Source organism: Zootoca vivipara, chromosome 3 (genome assembly GCF_963506605.1).
Source record: "Zootoca vivipara chromosome 3, rZooViv1.1, whole genome shotgun sequence".
In the NCBI taxonomy this organism is placed as follows: Eukaryota; Metazoa; Chordata; class Lepidosauria; order Squamata; family Lacertidae; genus Zootoca; species Zootoca vivipara.
The window spans coordinates 41626716-41648622 of NC_083278.1; the positions used below are offsets into that span (position 1 = coordinate 41626716).

The following is a 21907-nucleotide window of genomic DNA, read 5'->3' on the forward strand; positions in this document are numbered from 1 at the left end:
CTTTCACATGACTAAGTGCCACATAGCACCTGTTATCTCTCTCTGCATGACGACTGCATTCATGGCTTGCTTACTATACTAACTGATCATGCAGTGAAGTATTTAATGAGCCACTATAACCACACAGAACTGTAAAGCTGTTGGAGTGTACTAATGTCAGATACCTATCCTGTACCTTTAGTATCTATGTGCTTTCAAGCAGTCGAATAATAATGGGTGCAGTGGAGAGATATTTATAAAAATAGTGTTTTTGTTGCTATTACATCCTCGTATTCTTTTTTCAAGGAGCTTACATCTACATACAGAAGGTTTCTAGAGTGTTATTCCAACTAGGCCTGTTCAATTTCAAAACCACATAAAAAGGTCGCTCTTCCTCTCATCATACAATAATGTAAATGGCCATTGTGTTGTACTTGGTCTACTGAGTGGTTTGGGGGGTGGGGACCAGAAAAATAGCAATCCAAATCTACCCCAAAAATCAATCCAAATCTGTTTGCAAAAGGCAGATAGATTTCTTTGCACCAGCCACTGACTTTTGCAACTTGATTTTAAAAGGCAAACATGTACACTAAGCAGATAAAATTACCAAAGTTAATTAGAAGTGTGCATGCACACGAAAGCTCATACCAAAATAAAAACTTAGTTGGTCTTTAAGGTGCTACTGAAGGAATTTTTTTATAGAATTTTAAAATTATACAATTGAAAATTCAGGGCATAAGTGTCGTCCTTATTTTAAGGACAGTTACTAAGCTACCAACTTGAGTCTGACCAAACTGCGGGAGGCAGTGGAAGACAGGAGTGCCCTGCGTGCTCTGGTCCATGGGGTCACGAAGAGTCGGACATGACTAAACGACTAAACAACAACACTAAGACTTTTACAGTCATTGCTGTCACAAGCTAGTATTGATCCGTAAGGAGAAAAATCACACAATAGCCAGTTTAGCCCTCCAGCTGAAATAGCAATATTGGGGTGATTAACTCCTTACACAAATGTCAGTACAAAGAGCAAAACAATACTGCAGTTTCAGTACTGCCATCTCCACATGTATTGTATATGCAGGATTTTGTAATAGGATTTGCTTACAATGGCCCTCAGGAATCTACAAGATGCTAGCAATAACATCTTTTTTCATGCACATACAGAACTGCTCATGTGCATAAGTTTCCTTGTTCTCTTAAGTCAAGGCATAATTTGCATAGGCAATGAGGATTCTCTGTTGTGAAAACAAGGTACTGGTATTCTGTTACTCATAAAAGATACAATCCTTTCAGGTGCACAGCTGTGCATGTGGCATGCACAAACACTGCAGTCCTATATGTGCAGCAGGGTAGCTGAATACAGCTCCCAGAAGCGTTCCCTACTCCAGCACCCTCTTAAAGGGAAGGAGTCCAGAACAGGGACCTTTTTGTAGTTATATCTGCAGGGATGAGCAGTCTGTTCAACAATCCCATTATGATCTCTTCTTCCCAAAGAAGCTGGGCATCTTTGTTTTTGTTTGAGAAATACCGTAGTAAAGGATTTTTCGTTCCAGAAAGGGTATGAATGTGTGTGTGTGACAACGACGACTGGGGACCAGGCTAAATTTTTTATAATATAAACCATTGGATTGCCAATCTGCTATGCTTTCTTCAGGATTTTAATTTTATTGTTTTGTATTTTGTTTAGTGTGCTTTTTATAGTTGTTTTATGCCATGTTGGAAGCTGCCCTGGGAATTCCCAGGGACAGGATATAAATTCCCCCAAATAAAATAACAAGTTGGTGCTTTTGGACCATGTGTGTTATTACACGTTTTGGAGGTGCTATTTATTTCATAAAATTTATATGTTGCTGGATTATAACCCCCCCCCGAAAAAAACCCCAAGGCACTTTTGCAGCAGTATGTGAACCACTGGTAAAAGTTGTTTCTCTAGGTTAGCTTGGGGGGGGGGGGAATCATTATGGAACAGTCACATTTACAAAGCATTTCTTTCCTAATATTGAGTATTCATTATCACAAGAATTGGACATTTACTATCTAATAAGAAACAACAGTTTGATTACAGTACACTGTATACAAAATGTCCATTTCTACATTATTTTGCAGTTGGATGTAATAATGCTAGAAGTATAGGTGGAAGACAGGAGTGCCTGGTGTGCTCTGGTCCATGGGGTCACAAAGACTTGAACACGACTAAACAACAACACAGGTGGTAATTGCCTTTACTGAGGTCAATGTAGTTATTAACAGTAGAAGCACTGGGAATAAACTTGGGGAGAGTCTGATGTAGGGCAACATTAACAATCAATTAAGCCTGTCTTAAATGAAGGCATGCACATAAATGATGTGCAATTTGTTTTTATTATATGTTTTATGCTAAAAAGTAACTTACATACAGCATTGGAAGAACACATTTTGTAACAAAAATTTGACACACAGCACAATGTCCGACAGTCCTGGCTCCAGGTTTTTGCATAAATGATCGCCCACAATGGACCTGGCCCTCCCATGGCTCAGCACTACTGATGGAGAGCGAGCCAGTGAGCAGCTGACAGCAGCAACTTTCTTTCCCTCTGTGATGCAGTTGAGTTGCGGTGGCCTTTGGCTAGTGAAATAAAGTTTATGATGATGGTGGTGCGGACACAAGAGGCCAAATAAGGAGCCGCAGCAACACACTCACTTGCCCTATAGTAGATGCCTAGCAGGGACTCACATTGATTTTGAACCTGAAGTTGATAAAAGTTTAATACAAACAAGCCTTGTGTGTAAATCACTACGCAAACACAATACTTCTCAAGAGCGAGCGTTGATACTTCCTCCCCAACCCAAACCGAACTTTACCTGTGGAGTCATCAGGTGTCCATGGAAGACTGCGAGCTGGCTTTTCAGAGGTTGGTCCCGAGGTAGTGATCATTCTCACACTAGGACTAGATGATCTACTGTTGTTCCTGCTTTCCTGTACAAATACATTTTTTTTTTAAAAAAACCAAATTATCTTAAGCACATTGCAATTTCACAACAACACTGTTGAAAACCTGAAATTTCTTGATTGCGAGATCAGTTAATTTTCACGAACATTTGAGAGGTTTGCTTTCCCTCGAAATAAAGAAAACAATAATATAAAAAACATGTGAAGCAGTCCACAAGTTTTGGGAGACATTCTTCCATGATGTTTTTCTACATGTTTCATCAGAGCTCAGGGACTTTCTAGTGAAGGGGACAGGGGAATATACTGCTGTCAGAAAAGAGTAGAGCTAAAAAAGCAGCAATGCCTCTTCTCCAACCTACCCACTTGGTGCCAAAGGACATATTCTTCCTCCCACTGAAAATAGCCGGTGTGGCCTCCCATCCTTAGTTTAGACTGACACCATAATGCAGCAAAGGCTTAAAGTCCCCCTTTCCCCATGCCATGATACTGATGTGGTTTGCAGCCCCTGCTGACTATTTAACTTCAAGAACAAAGGAAAAAACAATTGCATACCAGGGCTATGGATGTTTAAGTTTGGCCCTCAGAGGCTGGGTTCTACCCTTCTAAAATGTGGTGGGGTTTTTTTTTTTGGGGGGGGTTATTGGGCTGTTGTTTTTATTTTGATTATATATTTGTGGTTTTATATTCTGATTTTGTTCTGTGAACTGCCCTGAAGACAGTTCACAGGGTATAGGGCGGTATATAAATTCAATAAATAAATAAATAAATAATAATAGTGTAACATCATGTAAATAAAAACAGGATCTGTTGGGAAAATAAATAGCACTATTCATCAACCAAATAAACATGGAATGATAGGCTGGATTAAGTGAAATGATTCTTGGGACAAGATTGCATCAGACACAATAACCCTGCTGAAAAATACAAAATTACAAGAACCGGCCATAAAGGGCAATAAAGTTAGCAGGGACAAATTTATTGTCATGGAAAATGAGGAGTGTTGCCCATCCTTTGGAATGTGTACACCTCTTACCTCTGCCCTGCTCCAGTCCAATCAAAACTTCTCTGTACATTTATGGATGGGCTTTTTAGAGCCCAAAGTAGGAAAGGTGCTAAGGTTATCAATGGCTACATTACACCTTCGCTACACTTCCAGGATCAGAACCGGCATGACTCTGAATACTGGTTACTGAGAAACCACAGCAGAAGACGTCTAGAATGCTCATGTCCTGTTTGCAGGGTTGCCAGAGACATCTGGTTGGCCACTAATGGAAACAAGATGCAAGACTCGATAGACCTTTGGTCTGACCCAGTGGGTCTCTTCTTCTTATAACACATGCATAGGTAATGTATAAGCATTAATGCCCAGACTGATGGTTGTTAAAATCTATACAGAGAATTTATTGAAGGACTAATGTTGTTAAACACTTTGCACCAAGATTCTGGTTGGCTTGTGGTGGGCTCCCATCTCAATGGGGAGGAAAGATTTAATTCCTGTTCTATGCTGATACAAATACAGGTGGAGCACAAGTATTGATTATGAAGGCCATGCTCACAAGTTTCACAAAAAATTAAGATGAAAAGCACCTAAGCAGCATGCACGCTGCCATTACTAGTTTGACACTAACCATATTCAAAACAAACAAATTAATGTTACTCATGCTGCTGACGTTTTAAGCCTGACATTCCATTAGCTCAGGTATAAAAATTAAAAACACAAAACGTAAAGGGTTTCATTTCCCCCCTTCCAGTGATTTCACTCTAAGCCACTAAGGACATAGGGATGAGGTATTATGGCTTTGGTATGTGCATATGTACTCAGAAATGTCACCTCAAATGACAAGGTGAAACTACGGATAAGTCAGCAGTTGTATTTTCCCTAAATGCAAGTTTGAGCTTCCAAATCCACATCAGTTTTGAAAAGTTTTACAGTAAAGCAATGAAGCTGAAGAATTCTAAGTTTTATAAATAAAGGTTTGTGCAGGCAAGAAATTGCTCTCAAATTTAGCCAAATAGCAAGTAGTATAGTTTTTTAAAAATTAATTAACAGCATTATATGCATCAACAATAAACATTTTCAATGGGTAGCGTTAACAGAACTTGCAATCTTTTTAGGCGTGTTAGGTGTGTTTCGCTTGGAACCAATTCCTACTAAGCACAATGCCATTTTCATACCTGGAAGCATGCATAGGGATATAGGCTTGTTATACCATTACTAAGTCTTACCCAAGCAAATATACTTTAGACTATAGAAAAGGAGAGCCAATATTCTGAGACTTTTCTTGCCAGTTTAAGCATCTTTAACGCAGTACAGAACTATGGTAGAGGTTCTTCAAAGCTGTACTCACCCACATAAACATTTTTTAAAAAAAGTAAGATAAAATAAAATGAAATTAGACAATCATTTAATAAACCAACTATGATCTTCAAGAAAATATTTTTTTACCTGGTTGGAATCTGTCCCAGCAACACTAAGGTCTTGAATAGATCTGCGCCTCTGTTGTCCGTTGCCTGCTGATGAGAGAGAGAGAGAAAAAAAGGAGCTGAAATGCACTCAAACAAAATAAGGGTGCGACTGTTGCAGAAAGAGCTTGGAATTTGTACAGATCCAGCGAGAGGGAGAGAAAGAGTGTGTTTGTATATGGGGAGGAGTGGGGGAGAGCAGAAAGACAGCTGCAAAGTTTTAAGAAGGAAAAAAAACACCCTGCACACTGGCGTGTCAACAGAAAGCATATCCTAATACAATAACCACTCCTATCCCATGAATAGCTTCTGCACTTTCCTTCACCATCTTCTGTCACATGTGCTTTAACAGGCTTAGTGCTTGGGGGGCTGGCACTGATGACGACATCTATTTCAAGGAGGTTACGTTATGGGGATTTCTAGAGCAAGGCTACTGTGATAAGATGCTTCCAATTTTCTCACTTCTTTGGATTAGTAAGTGAAATGAGTAATCAGCAGTACTGACCTGCAGATCGTAATTTTGCTCTCTCTCACAGGAAAGGCCAACCCAATTTCTATTCCAGTTATAATGCTCCAGGTTTGTTGCCGAGTTATACTTATTTGTCTTGTTCTGGAAAAAGTAGCCTGCTTCTATGTATATATATATATATATATATATATATATATATATATATATATATATATAATTATGCACCTATTACAGAGCTGAATGCCATCAATGGTTTTTTTTTTTAAAAAAATGGCTATATGCAACAAACATACACACATTGTTAAAATCTGCACGCCAATAAAATAACAAAAGATCACATTTTGGGGGTATGCAGCATTTTGGCAAGCATTTTGCTATTATGTATAATGATAATTGTTTATGCTGCTTCTGGGATGAGAGATCAGTTGTCCAAAAGGAAACACCAACACATTGAAATTAACAGCTGACACAATACTTAGGATTCTTCAGTCTTTGAAGGTTACATTACATAACATTTTTGTTTTAGAAAAACACAGACCAGCGGTAACGCAAGCAACCACTCCAACAATGAGAAGCACATGCATTCAGCGTTCTTCAATTGATCATTTTGTTTTACAACATGCAGTTTGGCTTTATACGAGGCCTCAAGGTTGATTAAAGTGACCTAGGAACTTATTTCCAGTTTGAACATAAACAGGATAAAAAGGAAGAGAACAACCCAGTATTCTGAATACTGTCTTGCTTAACATCATGGGTTTCTCTTGAGTTACACACCACCAAAAGGAGTATATATATGGACAGCTTGTTACCCATTTCTCCCAAAGGATTTTGATTTAATAAGTTCTTAAAAAATAATAATACAGAAAGGGAATCAGATACTTTAAAAGCTTTAGAAGTTTAGAGCAAATTGATATGGGATAATGCTCTCAGCCTTGATGCTGATATTGTGAGCAGCAAAGCGGTTCAGAATTTCTGTGCCACTTCTGAAAATATCAGTTACAGAGTACTGACACACACAAGTGCTTGACTTCCAGGTCAACTACACAAACTTCCCAAGAACTGCCTAAGTGGTCCGTGATCTGCCCCTTAAAAAGCATGCAGCAGCCTGTCATTAAGAAAATGATCATTAGGAGTTTACATTGGGAAGCACAACTTGTGATGTTTTTTTAAAAAAGCAGTTGCTCATTAACAGATTTATGCAGTTGGTCAGAGACTCTAGCAACTAGGCATGGACCACAAGATGATCCACTCATGACTGATGTAACAATTATGTCCACATTTCATTCAACAGCTCTGTTCTAAAATTAGCTTAACTGAAATAAACTTGTAAAAAATATCTGGAATTCCCATTCTCCTTTCAGATTAGCAACATTTGTGAATCTAAAGAACCCAGCACATGTGCTGCTGAAACATTATATCATGGCCACCAAAAAGTTAAAATAATCAGGGTGGGGTAGAATTAAAAATGCATTTATATATTTATATTCGAGAAGGTTGTACTCTGTAGCACTGACGACACCAAACTGCTTTAAATGAGAAACCTCCAGATTAGCAGCGTGAGATTTAAAGCAAGCTGTTAGGCTAAGGCATTTTCATTGCTGTTAACTAGTACTGGCATAGGGCAAGCAGCTCAAGCACAGCCAAACAAGCAGGAAATCGATAAATACTTGTTGCTCCTGGATCAATATCAGCTTAGGGGTCCAGCCATAAAAACACAAGCTTCCAGCACGGAAATCTGTTAGCTCCGGTTATAAACACTACCCTTGAACATAACTCTGAAACTTAAACTAGTCCAAAATGCAGCAGCCAGGTTATATGCATATAACCCATTCTAAAACAGCTACATTGGTTTCCAGTTCATTTCCAGGCCCAGTTCACAGTGCTCACATTACTGTTTAAAACCCCCAAATGATTAGGCCCCAAATATTTGACAGACCACCTCCTTTCCTATAGACCCTCTTGGGTATTAAAATAAGCAGGTATTGGTATGCCTGCCACCTTCATTATACAGCTTTTAGTGAATGCTGAAAAAGGCACCTCTTTACATTGGCCTTTAACACCTGAGATGCATGTCTCAGGACTACTGTGACTGCAATTTGTTTAAAGTGTTTTTAATACTGAATTTTAAATTGTTGTAAACCACAATTGGCCACAAACCACTGCTGGCGAAGAGCAGGCAATAAATTTAATAAATACTACTACTCTTTACAAACTGAAAACAATGCTGTTAAAACAAAAAGAGAATATCCTACTGCAAGGAGTGCCATTCAAGTGATTACATAATTTGGGGGTAAAAGGTAAAGAGAAGCCATTGAAAAGAACCATAGCTTTAAGACCCTAAATTTTAATGATAGGTAATTTTTTTGGGGGGGTGGGGAGTTATGTAACATGTGTACTGACAACCAATCAATATATGTATTTAGTAACATTTCTTTACTTTAAATTCTGGTTTTAATCCTTCCCCTGAGAAGTTTAGTGAAGTGTTATAGAGACTGTAGAATCTGTCACTCTAGCTGTTTTAGTTGAGGGATTGCGGCAATGGATAAATTGAATGTCTGCGAAATATTTGGTACTGTTGCATTGCACAGTATACAGAAGCATGAGTAAATTGAAAGGGCTTAAATCAGGGTTATCAATGTGGCACCTGTGGGCACCAGTGTGCCTCCAGTACCTCCTATGGTGCAATAAATGTCCCATCAAAAATCTGGAAAGAATGAGAATGAATGTCCTTTTTCTCCAGTCGCTGTTTGCACTGTTTTGGCCTCTCCTACACGGAATATGTCCCCTGAAACATGACCACACTTCACGCTCACCCTTCTGTTCTGAACAGAAAATAGGTGCAAATATGGCAGTGGCTTATTATCTGAGGGAGAGGAGTCTGCACCATTTTGTGGTCCTGTTACTTTCTGCTCTTTTAGATACGGCAACCATTTTGTGCTATGCCCCCCCTGGCAGCCATTTTATGACTGGCACTCATGGCACTGCCTCCAAATAACAAATGTGCCCCAAAAGATTGGCAATCCCTGCTTTAAATTATACTATAACATCACAACTGTAACTTACTAATGAACTCCCCCTTCGCTAGCTATTAACTAGAATACCTGCATACTTTGTTAGCTCTGCATTTTAAGTGAACTGGATTTGTACTTCCTGGATTTATGGAATGGAATGCCTTTGTTTTTCACAAATCTTGACTCAAAATAAATACTAAAATGCATACAAATAATGTGTACCTTGTGAAGAAATGTTTAAAATAATGCATATTTTTGTGCAGTTTAAAACAAACTTGGACTGTTCTGGAAATGAGATACCTGAAATAATATTGTGAAACTGGCACAACAAATAGATTGATCTGAGCCAACAGTGAATCCCAAAGTAAAAGCACAGGAAATATGTAAAAAATAATAATGCAAATGCTATCCTGTGCAAAACATTTATGAGTAAATGTTTGGCATGCCAATTTTCCTCATAAACATATATGAAAAACAGGTTCAATGACTGAACCTGTCTGAAAATACTAACTAGATTTCATTCATCTGAAAAGTTGATCTCCATGCCTACAAAAGTTTATGACTGAATTCATTTGTTGCTGTTGTTCCAGAAACACTTGGATTGCTGAGAATGTAATGAAGAAGTTCCTAACCACTTGTCACCAGAGATTCCTTATCACTTGGGCAAGAGCAGAGGTGTTGGCCTTTGTTTCCAGGCCAAGTTCTAGGCTATGCATTACATCTTGACTATTTAGAATTCCTTTCAAAGCTTTCTTTGCTATGTCCTAAGACATCGCATAACATTGTATTCATTTTTTACTCAGGGTGTAATAGAACTTTTGAAAAGTATTTGGTACATGAAACTCGCTAAGCTATTTGGTTAGGAATTACTACTATATGAAGGTCATTTGTTAAGAATGTTTTGATTGTCACTTTGTTTCTGTATATTTGTCAATGTTATGGAGAGCATTCATTACTCAACAGGCGTCATTCCTATTTAATGATAAAGTTGACCAAAATAGACTTGGACCCTAAAATAAATCAAGGAAGTTCAAAGAGAATGCTTCCTGTCCCCTCCTTTCCAGCACTGCACTCTGTATAAGATTCTTATTGCTAACACTTCCTTGTACTGTCACATGATTTGAATGTCACATGATTTGAATAAGATCTATAAAACCAAACACAGATACTTGTTGGGAAATGTCACCCTACCGCAGGAGATAACTCATACATGTGGTAGCATTTTCTGTGATAAAAAGCTTTTGCTATCAAGTAAAAGCAGCTGTCATGAGATTTATGACAATCTGTCCTTACAACCAAAAATTATGCTGCTTGAATTTGCAGAAAGGAAAGAAGGAAGGAAGGAAGGAAGGAAGGAAGGAAGGGCTTGGATCCTAAGGTTGCAGTAGGAGACATTTTCATCCTCCCCAGAAGCCCCCTAAAAAGTCTCTCCCAAGGTTAAGGTGAGGTGCAGGGCAGTGGGGTGGGGTGGGAGAAGGAACTGCAAAAAAAATGGGCGCAGGTAACTTCTGTGGGTGAGGCATGCATCCAGTTTTGAACTGCTCCTTGCTTCATAGCTCACCCCATTCAGAAGGGCCTACCAAACTTTCAGATTTCTGGGGGAATACAGGAAAGTGCTCTTTTGCCAATCCCTTTCTCTGATCACTTATTGTGATCCAAGACATTGTTTTAAATTACTTATGACTGGAAACTTAATTATTGCTGTAAACTAAGGATGAGACTGTTCCAAAGTGTGAAGAAAGGATACAGTGTTTTGAGCAGTTCAACTTAAAAACACCCTAAGTGAAAATGTTAAATTGAGAGAAGGAAGTCATAGTAACAAGACATCTGGAAAAGGAAATATATTAACGTACATGTGTACCAGTGTTTTTCAATAACAAGTGAGTCTCTTTCTGAAATCTGATTGTATCCATTGAGCAGTAGACGATCCAGAGCAGATTTGGTGTGGGTGAGAGAGAGAAGAGGCGGGATGAGGAGAGGAAGGAGAAGTCTCTTTGCACAACACTGGTTCTTGCCCTACATTTTTATTCATAAATATTTATTTAAAGTCATTTATTTACTGCATGGCCTTCCATATATTCCCTTTATTTATTTATGGTAATTAGTAAAAATTAAAGCAAAAAAAAAGTTGTAACAAATGCATTTATACCTCAGGCTACATTTTTCGTCAGTCTTAATAGATATTGCATACTTTCTTAAAATCTGTTATTTTAACCATTTCTGTTGCAGTGGCATAAACCATATCCATGGGTTTAAATAACCATTTAATTATTACTATAGCCAAAATTGATATAATTTTGATAATGTGGTTGATATTTAATCATTCAAAATGCAGACTTATTTCACATATTAACCTTTCTAAGTGAGAGGGGTTTTTTAATTAAGAGAACCATTTGGATTTGAAAGACAACACTGGTATGTTGACATAATCCAGGAAAATTTATCCTGAGAGTCATTTTAATAATAAATAATAATAATAATAATCAAGTTCTTTCTATACTGAGAATTACTAATATTAATACTAATATCACCTGATATTATTATTATTATTATTATTATTATTATTATTTTACTACTTCAAATAATTGTGTTAATTTGCAATGGGAGCAAAAGCCTCCCTTTTCTCAGGCATCTTTAGCATGTAGTGCCAGCTGTTAATTCATTAACAGGAGCAAGAAGTATTTAAAGAATTGATCATTATTCCAGCATCCATGTCAATGGCCCACTTTGCCGGTATGTGATACCTGGTTTGATGATCTCTGGGACATCCAGAATGTTGCCAAATGAAGCAGTTTTACGATGGCCTCGTTTAGGTTTGGAAAAGGCTGAAAAAACACATACACACATACAATACACATGCAAACGACTACAATTTGAACACAAATCATTCAGACTAAAACTGCACCTTTTACTCAACTTGGTTAAACTGGAGACCATGCAAAAAAGGTCATGCAGAATGGTCTGCAGAGCTTTCCACTCATGCTCAAAACTGTAAAGCATTAGTTAAAGGCAACAAACATAAGTACGGTCAACAACGTAACATAGCACTTTATTAGTTATGGTTAGAAAGACAAAATCCAAACAAACAAAGCAGAATGGTAAAGGAGAGAGGGAGAAGTCTGGTCACAAAATAAACTAAACTGTCCACTGGCTCCACTTTACTAATATACTAATAAGATGTCTGCCACATGTGGCAGTCCAAACTTTTCCAAAAAGTGTTCCTTTCAAAAGAAATATTTTAAGATTTTAGTGTAAACTCCCATATGTTTTCAAGAAAGCTTTTTTGATTTACATGCTCTAACATTGCCAGATTATTCCCTGCTACCCACTTCAGTTGGAAACGGACTGGAACTGCCATTTTGAAAGAGAGTCAGAATCCAGCAACCTCCATAATATTAAACATACATGAAAGATTAAAATGATAGAATATAAGTATTTTCTGGAAGTGAAATGTGTAATGGAAAGCTTTGGAATTAAATACAGCTGTTAATGCTACCAGTAACATAAAGAAGGGTGGTGGTGGTGGTATAATGGCCCAACGAGTTAAGTTAAAAGCTCCTTATTAAGAACAAATAACAGGTCTGGGAATGCTGTTCTATAAAAATCTTATGAATACGGTGGATGAGAATCTAGCAATATTTAGTGCCTTCAGCAATCCCTGTATACCATCTGGTTCACTGATATGTATGTATGCTACTTTTAAGTTGGGTAAGTTTGTTTGTTTTACAGTATTCTATTCTATTCTATTCTATTCTATTCTATTCTATTTCTAAGACGTAACATGCCCTGGGACCTTATAGAAAAGAGTGGGCCACAAACATAAATAAATAACAGTAATATTGCCAGCTCCAAATATAGATTATTTCTGGACTAGAATGTAGAACTGCTGGTATAGGGCAGTATATACTACTACTATTACTACTACTACTAAATAGGATGAACATAGTAGATCTGACCATGGGCAACATTCCCTGTAGTTAAAGATTTAAATTCTGTTGCATTAGCCAATTGCTTGCATTAAGAGCATATAGGCAGGAGTTGCTGCTCTCAGTGGTTTTCTAATAGAGGCCACACATTTATCTTTAAAACATTTATTTTATTCCAGGCACCATAACTTCTGATTTAGACAGTCATGGAATTAGAGCATTCTGCTCTTCCACATTTACATAAACATAATTAGAAGATCTCCATTTTGAAGTTTCTCTTGGAATTATATGCCGTTGATTTGGGTACTTGACATTTTCAAATTAGCCTTCTTTAAAACAAAAGGATACCCAGATCAAAATCTAAGAACAAAGAATTGCCTCTCAGTTTCTCTGCTGCTCCATTGAAGTCAGGAAACTGATCCAGTATAAAAACTAATGACAAACCAGGATCAGTTCCAGTGTGTATATTTGTTTCATGTCTCCTAATGAAGTGAGTAGTCAAAATGTAATTTAAAAACACAATCCTACGCATGTCTACTCATTGAATTCATGTGTATGAATGGTCAATGGGACTTTCTCTTCATTAAATTTGTACAGGAATGCAACTGTATCCATTATAAGGACATATTAAATGTTGAACTATTACTGACAGAAGAGAATACCAAAGGCTGGGATTTGCCTGTTGAAAACTTTGCTTCATTGTTGTTCGGCCAATATCTCACCAGAAGTAAGCAACAGAAAGGTTGATTGATAAAATAAAAATGTCTGTTTAGTAAGGGCACATTAACAGGTTCAGAATGCCAATCATTTTCCTTAGTACCAAAAAACCCATATTTAATATACAAATAGATTAAACAACATCGCTTTAGTTATGTCAATCCCAATTAAGTTGTGGTTGCCTTTTAGAATAAATTATGATATTATAATTAGCTACATAGTACATCTTAGGTACTCCACTAATTTACTAAAAAACAGAAATGGAAGCTTTATTTAGATCCTTTCAGACCTCAAGCCAGGGTAGGAAAAAGTGGGTGCTCTGGCCCCATTTAGGCACCTCCCTCTGCACAACACAAGAATTAACTGTCAAATACTCCAGACATGCTCTCTGCCTCAGCTTTGATCATACCAAATATTTGAGGGGCTCCTTGAGAAGTTTCACTTGGAAGCCCCTGGCAACTCTGGTCTATTGTGAGCAGCTGGGAGAAAGGCCCTGAAACAAAGTCTGGACACACACTTTGCCTTTGTTCCCACGCTCTGAGACAGCAGCTTCTGCCTTCCAACCATTTCAGAATGATGTGCGGGCATGCAATTTTCTGTTCTGTTTATGAATTCTGTGCATTCTGGCCATTGAGGCATCCTTTAAACCACAGACTTGTATTCACAGTTCATTATAAAAGGCCATACATAACAACATTGTAAAGAGTAACCAGAATTCTCTACAAAAGATCACCGTATTTTAATTTAATAATAACTACCTTACGTATGCACCAGTTTCCTCTTACATGTGGAGAATCCCAGTTTTTCAACTAAACCAGCTGTTCTTAAAATGCAGAAAATATTTGAATTCCAGGCAAGTGTAAACATTCAGTCCTAAAGGGAACTGCATATATTTAGAAAAATAAAGTGGCCAACTTTAATAGTCATGGACATACCTAAAGAGAAGGCAAAAATAATTGCATATATATCTTACTCATCCTCTTGCAACCCAAGTGCACTTAACTGAGAGTCAGACTGTACCCAGCATAACCCGTTTCAATGGTGAAGGATGGGGGTGGGCGTGTAGAATTAAACAGCATCACAAATGTACACAGCTGACAAAATCTTTCTCTCCTGCAATCCTCAATACCTCCCAAAAAGTCTCTCCAGAGCCAGAGAATATGCTGCAGGAAGCTTCAGCAGGTAAAGGAAATGGCCCAAAACTCAGGTAAATACATCTTGTGCCAGCAAGCTCCACTGGTGCAAGGTTCATCCACCTGATTGTGGATGATTTTCTCCTCCTACAATGCAGCTCTCTTTGTTCATTTTGGTCCTATAGTCCCCGGTAGAACTTATTGATCTCTCCCATTTGTCTAGCTGTTTAGTAAGATTATTTTACCTGTGGTAGCAGCAATTCTTGCTTCGATTTCAGACATATCAGCACTCATTCGTTTGCTTTCTCCTGAAACAAGGGTTGACTGCGGTCGCCCACGAACTTCTGACAAGCTCTCGACACTGCTACCGCGAGATGGAGGTAAGCTCAAACGGCCAGGCTCTCCCTGCAGAAAACAAAACACTTTACAATGATTCAAAAACTAATTGCAGAAATGGGTGAACAAATAAAGTTTGCATGAATAATACATCTGCAGCTGCCATTTTCATTTAGTTCTTAAGATGATATGCAAGCCCATAATAACCACTCTCAGAAGAGTAGGCAGTAGGTTTATGCTTCTGTTAAGGTATAAACATATGTTTAAGGCATGGAATTTATTTTTATGCTCTCTGCAAACCTGGATCTCCATAACAAAAGAAGCAGTAGTTAGATTTGATAAATGTCTTTAAATCTTGTGTATTTTTGTCACAAACTCTGAATAGATACTTACTGTCAAAGTTTTAAAATAATTTAATATGTATTTTTCAAGCAGTAATGGTTAGGGAGATCTCATTATTTTGATTTTAAAGTTTCCTTAATGACTATTATTTCTATGTTCTTACCGACTGCTTTGCTGAATTTTTCATCTGCTGGGCCAGTTTTGACTCCAAGCGTTTAATAGTGTCATTGGTAGCAGTTCCTGGAAAGTCATTTGGTTCCATGTTGGCATCACTCTTGTTACTAGTATTTGTGGAAGTCATATCCATGAAGGAACCTATACATTTTAGAAGTATGTTACTTTACTTGAGAAGTCACTCATGACTACAAAACTACAGTTTTAAATATTGGTTGTATTCTATTTCTTATTTTTAGATTATTATTATTTTTTAAAAAAACCAGCAAGACTGCATAACTACAGTCTTAACATATTTGTTAGAGTTACAGATTTATCCCAGTATGTGAAAATCAAATTCATCCTCTCAACACAACAAATCACTAGTACTAAAGGCAGTTTGTTTGGAAACATGACAGGCAGTGCTCCTAATGGATACCAGTTCTGCTGACATAAATCCTTCTTTAGAAGGCTTAGGTGTTTCAGCTAAACCCTGGTTTCAGAATAGCATGATCCTGCATATCTTTTAAATATGGACTGCAAAGTTGTTATCTTGTTTATTTCTTTCTGTGAGTATATGAGATGGATAGCACTAAACTTTATGAGGAATAAATCTAGCTAGCTTCCAGGTAATTTCTCCACATATGAGTTAAGGCATTTCACAGTAACCTTGGGTGAAAAGGATTCCTTAGTTGAAATTATTGTACTGTCAATCAACTACAAGAAAGAATATCTTACACTCTGCAGCACTGTTTATCTACAGACTTACTGTATGTAAGGCATTTGAGGCATAAATATTTATGCTTCAAATATTTAAGGCACAAGAACTAACTCTCACTGGGGAAGGGTTGTATCTCAGTGGCAGAGCAGAGGCTCTGTGGTCTTTCCAGGCAGGGTTAGGAAAGACTACTGCCTGGAATTCTGCTTTCTGTCAATAAAGAAAACACTGAACAAAGAACTGATTCGGTATAAGAGAGCATCCTGTTCCTATGCTGTCTGCGGGTTATAGCCCATATTAAGAAAATACTAAGCACAATGGTTTTTCCATGGTGCCTTAAAAAAAAAATCTGAAACAGTATGTAGGTAGTCTTACCATGACAGCTTAGTACAGTGCTACAAAAGAAAAAAGGGTGCTCGTTTCTAGAGTTATACAAAATACAGCTGCGCCAATATGACATCTTTTGCTGTGTTAGCATTAGAGTAGACACTGTAAATTGGGAACTCATACTAGTGCAGTGGTTCTAGGCTATGTCTATACCATTCATCTGCTGACACAATGAGCAGTAGGACATTGTGCATATTTTAATTCTACATAGTCTTAATTAATAATCAACTACTTATGCATATAATCTACTTACCTGTACTAGTGGCAGAGTTGCTTTGGCCTTCATCAGAATACTGACAAGGGTATTGTAGAGGTTCCTCTGCTCCTGGAAAGTACTGCAAAGACGTAAAGGAAAAGCTCAATGATTGACAAATTTTTTGTCTCCTGGCTCACTGGACAGAACATGAAATAGGAAAAATCAATACTGTATATATTATTTTAGTAAACTCCCTAAGATCTTCAACTTGATTCTCAAAATGTGTGGTTGGATGTTTGGTATAAAGCCAGTTTATTCTTTAACCAAAAAGTCATGACAACATAAAAATGTCAAACAGACATAAGTACGAGGAGAGATGTAGCATGACTCATATGTATGCTGCTATCAGGCAAAAGACAACACTCGGCTAATGTTATTATTTTTAAAAGATGTATGCAATCTTTCTACTGTGATATTAAATAAATGCCAACATTTGTTTAATAGCATCAGTCAAAATATACTGAAACATTACTCACTAGACAAGCCTGATGTTCAGTAATGAAAGGCTGTATTCATTTTGCAAAGTTGACTCCAAATGTGACTGTAGAAAAGTCTCATAAATAGTTTACTAGCACAAGAGATATATGGTGTGGCTACATATGTTTGCCAGTAATCCTGGCAACAGAGACATCACCTTGCCTACAAAGGTCCCGTATAGTTAAAGCTATGGTTTTCCCAGTAGTGATGTATGGAAGTGAGAGCTGGACCATAAAGAAGGCTGATCGCCGAAGAATTGATGCTCTTGAATTATGGTGCTGGAGGAGACTCTTGAGAGTCCCATGGACTGCAAGAAGATCAAACCTATCCATTCTGAAGGAAATCAGCCCTGAGTGCTCACTGGAATGACAGGTTGTGAAGCTGAGGCTCCAATACTTTGGCCACCTCATGAGAAGAGAAGAATCCTTGGAAAAGAGCCTGATGTTGGGAAAGATTGAGGACGCTAGGAGAAGGGGATGACAGAGAACGAGATGGTTGGACAGTGTTCTCAAAGCTTCGAACATGAGTTTGACCAAACTGCGGGAGGCAGTGCAAGACAGGAGTGACTGGCGTGCTATGGTCCATGGGGTCACAAAGAGTCGGACACGACTAAATGACTAAACAATCCTGGCAACAGAGATGTGAACATTTCCATTCTAGGCTTGCAAGCCAGCATAATTTCTATCACTCATTTCCACTGTAATCTTGCATATTATGCAAATGCAATAAAGTAATTTGTAAACATGGGTCCCAAGTGACATGTTACTCCCTCTTTCGTTACTTCAAGAACTTAGATAGCTATCTCTAGATTGCAGCATAGATATTTCCAATGGCTATGAAGGCTAAAGCAGCTATAACAAGATTGTTGTAATCAGATTGTAAGGCTGAAACTGTCACAGGAAGTCTCATTCTTATGGGCTGGATGTTCTGCTGCAACAAAGTGAGCATATAACTTCTGGTGGTCTTCCATTATCATTCTCTTCTACAATGGTAGCGACATTTCCATACTTCTCTTTTCCTCATTGCTTCCAAACCATCTACTTTCAATGCCTTATATAAGCCAGTCCTTTCAGTACATTATGCCATATGTAAGAAAAGTGTACCTGCATCAAATGTGTCATTATTTTGACAATTTCCTCCATTGAAGGTCGTTGTGAGGGATCTTTTGACCAACAGCGAGTCATTAAGCTCTCAATAGGCTTGGGTAAATTTTTTATCAGTGGTGGTCTAGTACCTACAGGGAGACCATTAAAAAAATACATTATAAAATTGTACAATGAAGTTGTAAGAATTCTACACAAAACAAACATATTTATCCCGTCTTGATTATACTGAATGTTGCTTTTTCAACAAAACAATCTTGTGGCTTTCCATCTGCTATCCTTGCAACATTGCAACTTGAAAGATTTCACATGAGTGGATAAAGGGATTATTTTACCACTTCACTAAATTGCTTATCGAAAAGATATGCCAATTTATGAAGTGGTACTTGGGTTCTTAATGAGAAAAGCATTTTACTTGAAGCAAATACTGTATATCCTCTCAATTGAGGATGGGGAACTTCTGGCCAGTAGGCCAAATGCAGCTTTCAGAGGCTTCCCATCCAGTCCCCAAAGCATTTTTTACTCCCAACTTGGCTTCTGCCAAGACAGCACAGAAGGCAGCAAATTGTTGCTAGAACATAAACTGGGACCTAAACTGAAGAAGAAGAAGAAGAGGAGGAGGAGTAGTTTGGATTTGATATCCCGCTTTATCACTACCTGAAGGAGTCTCAAAGCAGCTAACATTCTCCTTTCCCTTCCTCCCCCACAGCAAACACTCTGTGAGGTGAGTCGGACTGAGAGACTTCAAAGAAGTGTGACTAGCCCAAGGTCACCCAGCAGCTGCATGTGGAGGAGCGGAGACGCGAACCTGGTTCCCCAGATTACAGTACGGTACCACTCTTAACCACTACACCAGCGTTTCTCAACCGCTGTTCCGCGGCACACTAGTGTGCCGCGAGACGCTGGCTGGTGTGCCGCGACGTGTGGCGACGAGAAGGGCGATTTGCATTGTCACGTGCCTGGCGGCCGCCAATATACAATACTGACCCGCCGGGAGAATTTTTAGAGTTCACGAAAGCTGGTGTAGAAAGTTTCTCAAGCCGGACGGCTTGTGAAGCCTTATTACAGGAGATTGCAACCAACACAGCAATTGGCAAGTGTTTCTTACAGTCATAATTATAGTCAATATAGGGCGGCACAGAGTTAAATTTTTTAACTTTTTTAATGGTGGTGTGCCTCGTGATTTTTTTCACGGAACAAGTGTGCCGTGGCCCAAAAAAGGTTGAGAAACACTGCACTACACCACACTGGCTCTCCAGTGCAGAGTGCTGGAAGACCTTTTCCCACCTGGCCTGGGAAGGCAGGGCCCTGACTGACTCCAGTTACAAAAGCTGAGGCTGCTGAACAGAATCTTGGGCTGGGGTGTTGTTTAGGGGGTTTTGTGGCAGAGGGCTTCTTGCTGTTGTTCATGTTAAATCACAACATCCACAATTAAGATACAAAGAATTAAGTGAAAAATGTTTAATTTGGCTATGTACTTTTTAATGTTTTGTTTAGGACTACTTTTTATGTTTGTAGTTATGCAATTTTTTTAAAGTTGTCAATTGCCCTGAGCATGGTTTTAACTTTGGAGAGGAGACATACAAATAAAATGATTGACTAATCAATCAATCAATCAATCAATCAATCAATCACCTAATGACCATTTTGCTATTTAAAATAATCCCCTGCCTTCTATGCGACTAGAGCAGATAAGAGTTTAAACAAGTGGATTTGTCCCTGGCTGGTCTACTTTTGCCCCAATCTTGCACCAGAGTAATGCACTTTACTGAAAACATGTGGCAAATACACACACACACACACACACAAAATTCAGAAATGCTACTTGTCAGTTACCCATTAAGTTTGAACTTACCATTGTGAACTGCCCACATGATTCGAAACGCAGGGCCACCAATCTCATCAAAAGGTTTTCTACGGGTAATCACTTCCCAAAGAATAATACCCCAACTGAATACATCACATTTTTCACTGTAATTGCTACCTGAAAAAAGGTTATTCATATAATTTATATCCTTTTAAAAACAAAATGTGTCCATTCTCAAACAATATATTAGTGACAAAACTGAGGGTGTTCCATGCAATCAACTCTGTACAGGTAAAGAAGTTCCCCATGACCAACCAATGCAAAAAGCAGAAGTTACTATCAGCTGTGTTCAAGTCTGTGGATCAAGTTAATTGTGGGGTGTGCCGTCAAACAGCTAATCTCTGCAGAAAGTAGGAACACATTCAGCTGATGGGTGGTTATTTCAAGCCTGTTGATAGGTGATCCTTCAAAGCACACTGTAGGTAGGGCATGGTGCTTTGAAGTACTGAAAATTATCACTTGACATCATTGTCATGTTCGGTGGAAGGTGTCAAGGAAATGGTTCTCTTGATTAGGCCTCTGGTCTGTGAGAAGAAGTTACTTTTCAGTAATAGACTGAGCTCATCAGGTTGAAGCACTATGTTATCTTATGCTACTGTGCTTCAAGATCAGCAGTGAGGCCTGCTAATTGAGAACTGGGGTCAATGCTCTATAGAACTGATAGAGTTAGGAAGTTAGTTTTCTTATTTAGTCTGATTATTCCCAGTGGCGTTTGTCAATTGGGTTTTTGATCTGTAACTTTTATGGCTCTTTTGGTTCTGTCATATGCTGCTATTTTTATTCTACTTCCAGTTTTTTTTATAATAAATCTACCTCGCTTATGTTGCTATCTGTCTGTTCTGGGTAATGCCTTGGTACTAATTCCAATTCCTAATCTCTTGGTTACCGATTACTGAATAAGGTGGTTAATCTTATTAACCATCAGGGAGCAGACAGTCCTGTTTCAGCTGTTGCTTCTTTGGAATCTTAGGGAAGTTTCCAGTAAGGTCTGGGAGTCTCTTGGCCCAGGCTGGTTGCACTTAAGGAGTAATGGTAGTGTAATAACTTGCAGGGTTGGTTTTAGACCCTGAACATTTTGAATCACCAAAGACAAGGTTCCAGGTTTGGGTGAGGGGCATGTTATTGACACGTGGGACTACCCAGCTGTCAAAGCATAGGAAAGGTTCTCCCACCCACCCCTCTAATTAATTTGATCAATGCCAAATATCTGGGGGAAATATTTAATTGGGAGTCCCTTAAATTCTCTTAGTACAGTTGATAGAGTTTTCAAAAAAGAAAAGAAAACTTCTTTGCAAGCATTCATTGAGTGACAGTTCAATGGAACCAAGGGAGTGCATCCTTGAATGGCTTACTACATACTGTATTCAGATTGAGAACAGGAGCAAGGAAACTCTTAGGTGGCTTCTGAGTGTGTGTGAACTTCTACTACGTTGTGTCCACACCAGGATGCTATTGCATGTGACAAGGCTAAACCAATGCCCCTATCCTGCATGCATAATCTCATATACATATCTATTTCAGTGCCACACAAGTGATAGCACTGAGCAGATTTTATAAATGGTGATATTTGAATTTAATTTCTGCAAGATTAAATGCAGGTATAAATACGGAAGCAAGTTTATTTATTTATTTAATATTTAA

The 21907-nt window shown here is 38.3% G+C and overlaps 1 protein-coding gene across 4 annotated transcripts in view; it reads right to left on the minus strand.

Moving 5' to 3' along the window:
- Positions 1-21907, minus strand: part of MAP3K7 (mitogen-activated protein kinase kinase kinase 7) — a 35524-nt gene that overhangs the window by 5420 nt on the left and 8197 nt on the right. Inside the window, exons 7-14 of one of the 4 annotated variants that reach the window (XM_060272599.1) lie at positions 20255-20383; positions 18400-18530; positions 16817-16898; positions 15469-15620; positions 14873-15032; positions 11596-11676; positions 5355-5419; positions 2821-2935 (exon numbers count right to left, since the gene is read on the minus strand). In XM_060272599.1, the coding sequence (XP_060128582.1) occupies positions 2821-2935; positions 5355-5419; positions 11596-11676; positions 14873-15032; positions 15469-15620; positions 16817-16898; positions 18400-18530; positions 20255-20383 (915 nt within the window). Of the gene's footprint in view, positions 1-2820; positions 2936-5354; positions 5423-11595; positions 11677-14872; positions 15033-15468; positions 15621-16816; positions 16899-18399; positions 18531-20254; positions 20384-21907 lie in introns of all 4 variants that reach the window. The other 3 variants (XM_060272598.1, XM_060272601.1, XM_060272600.1) reach the window with 3 other exon arrangements.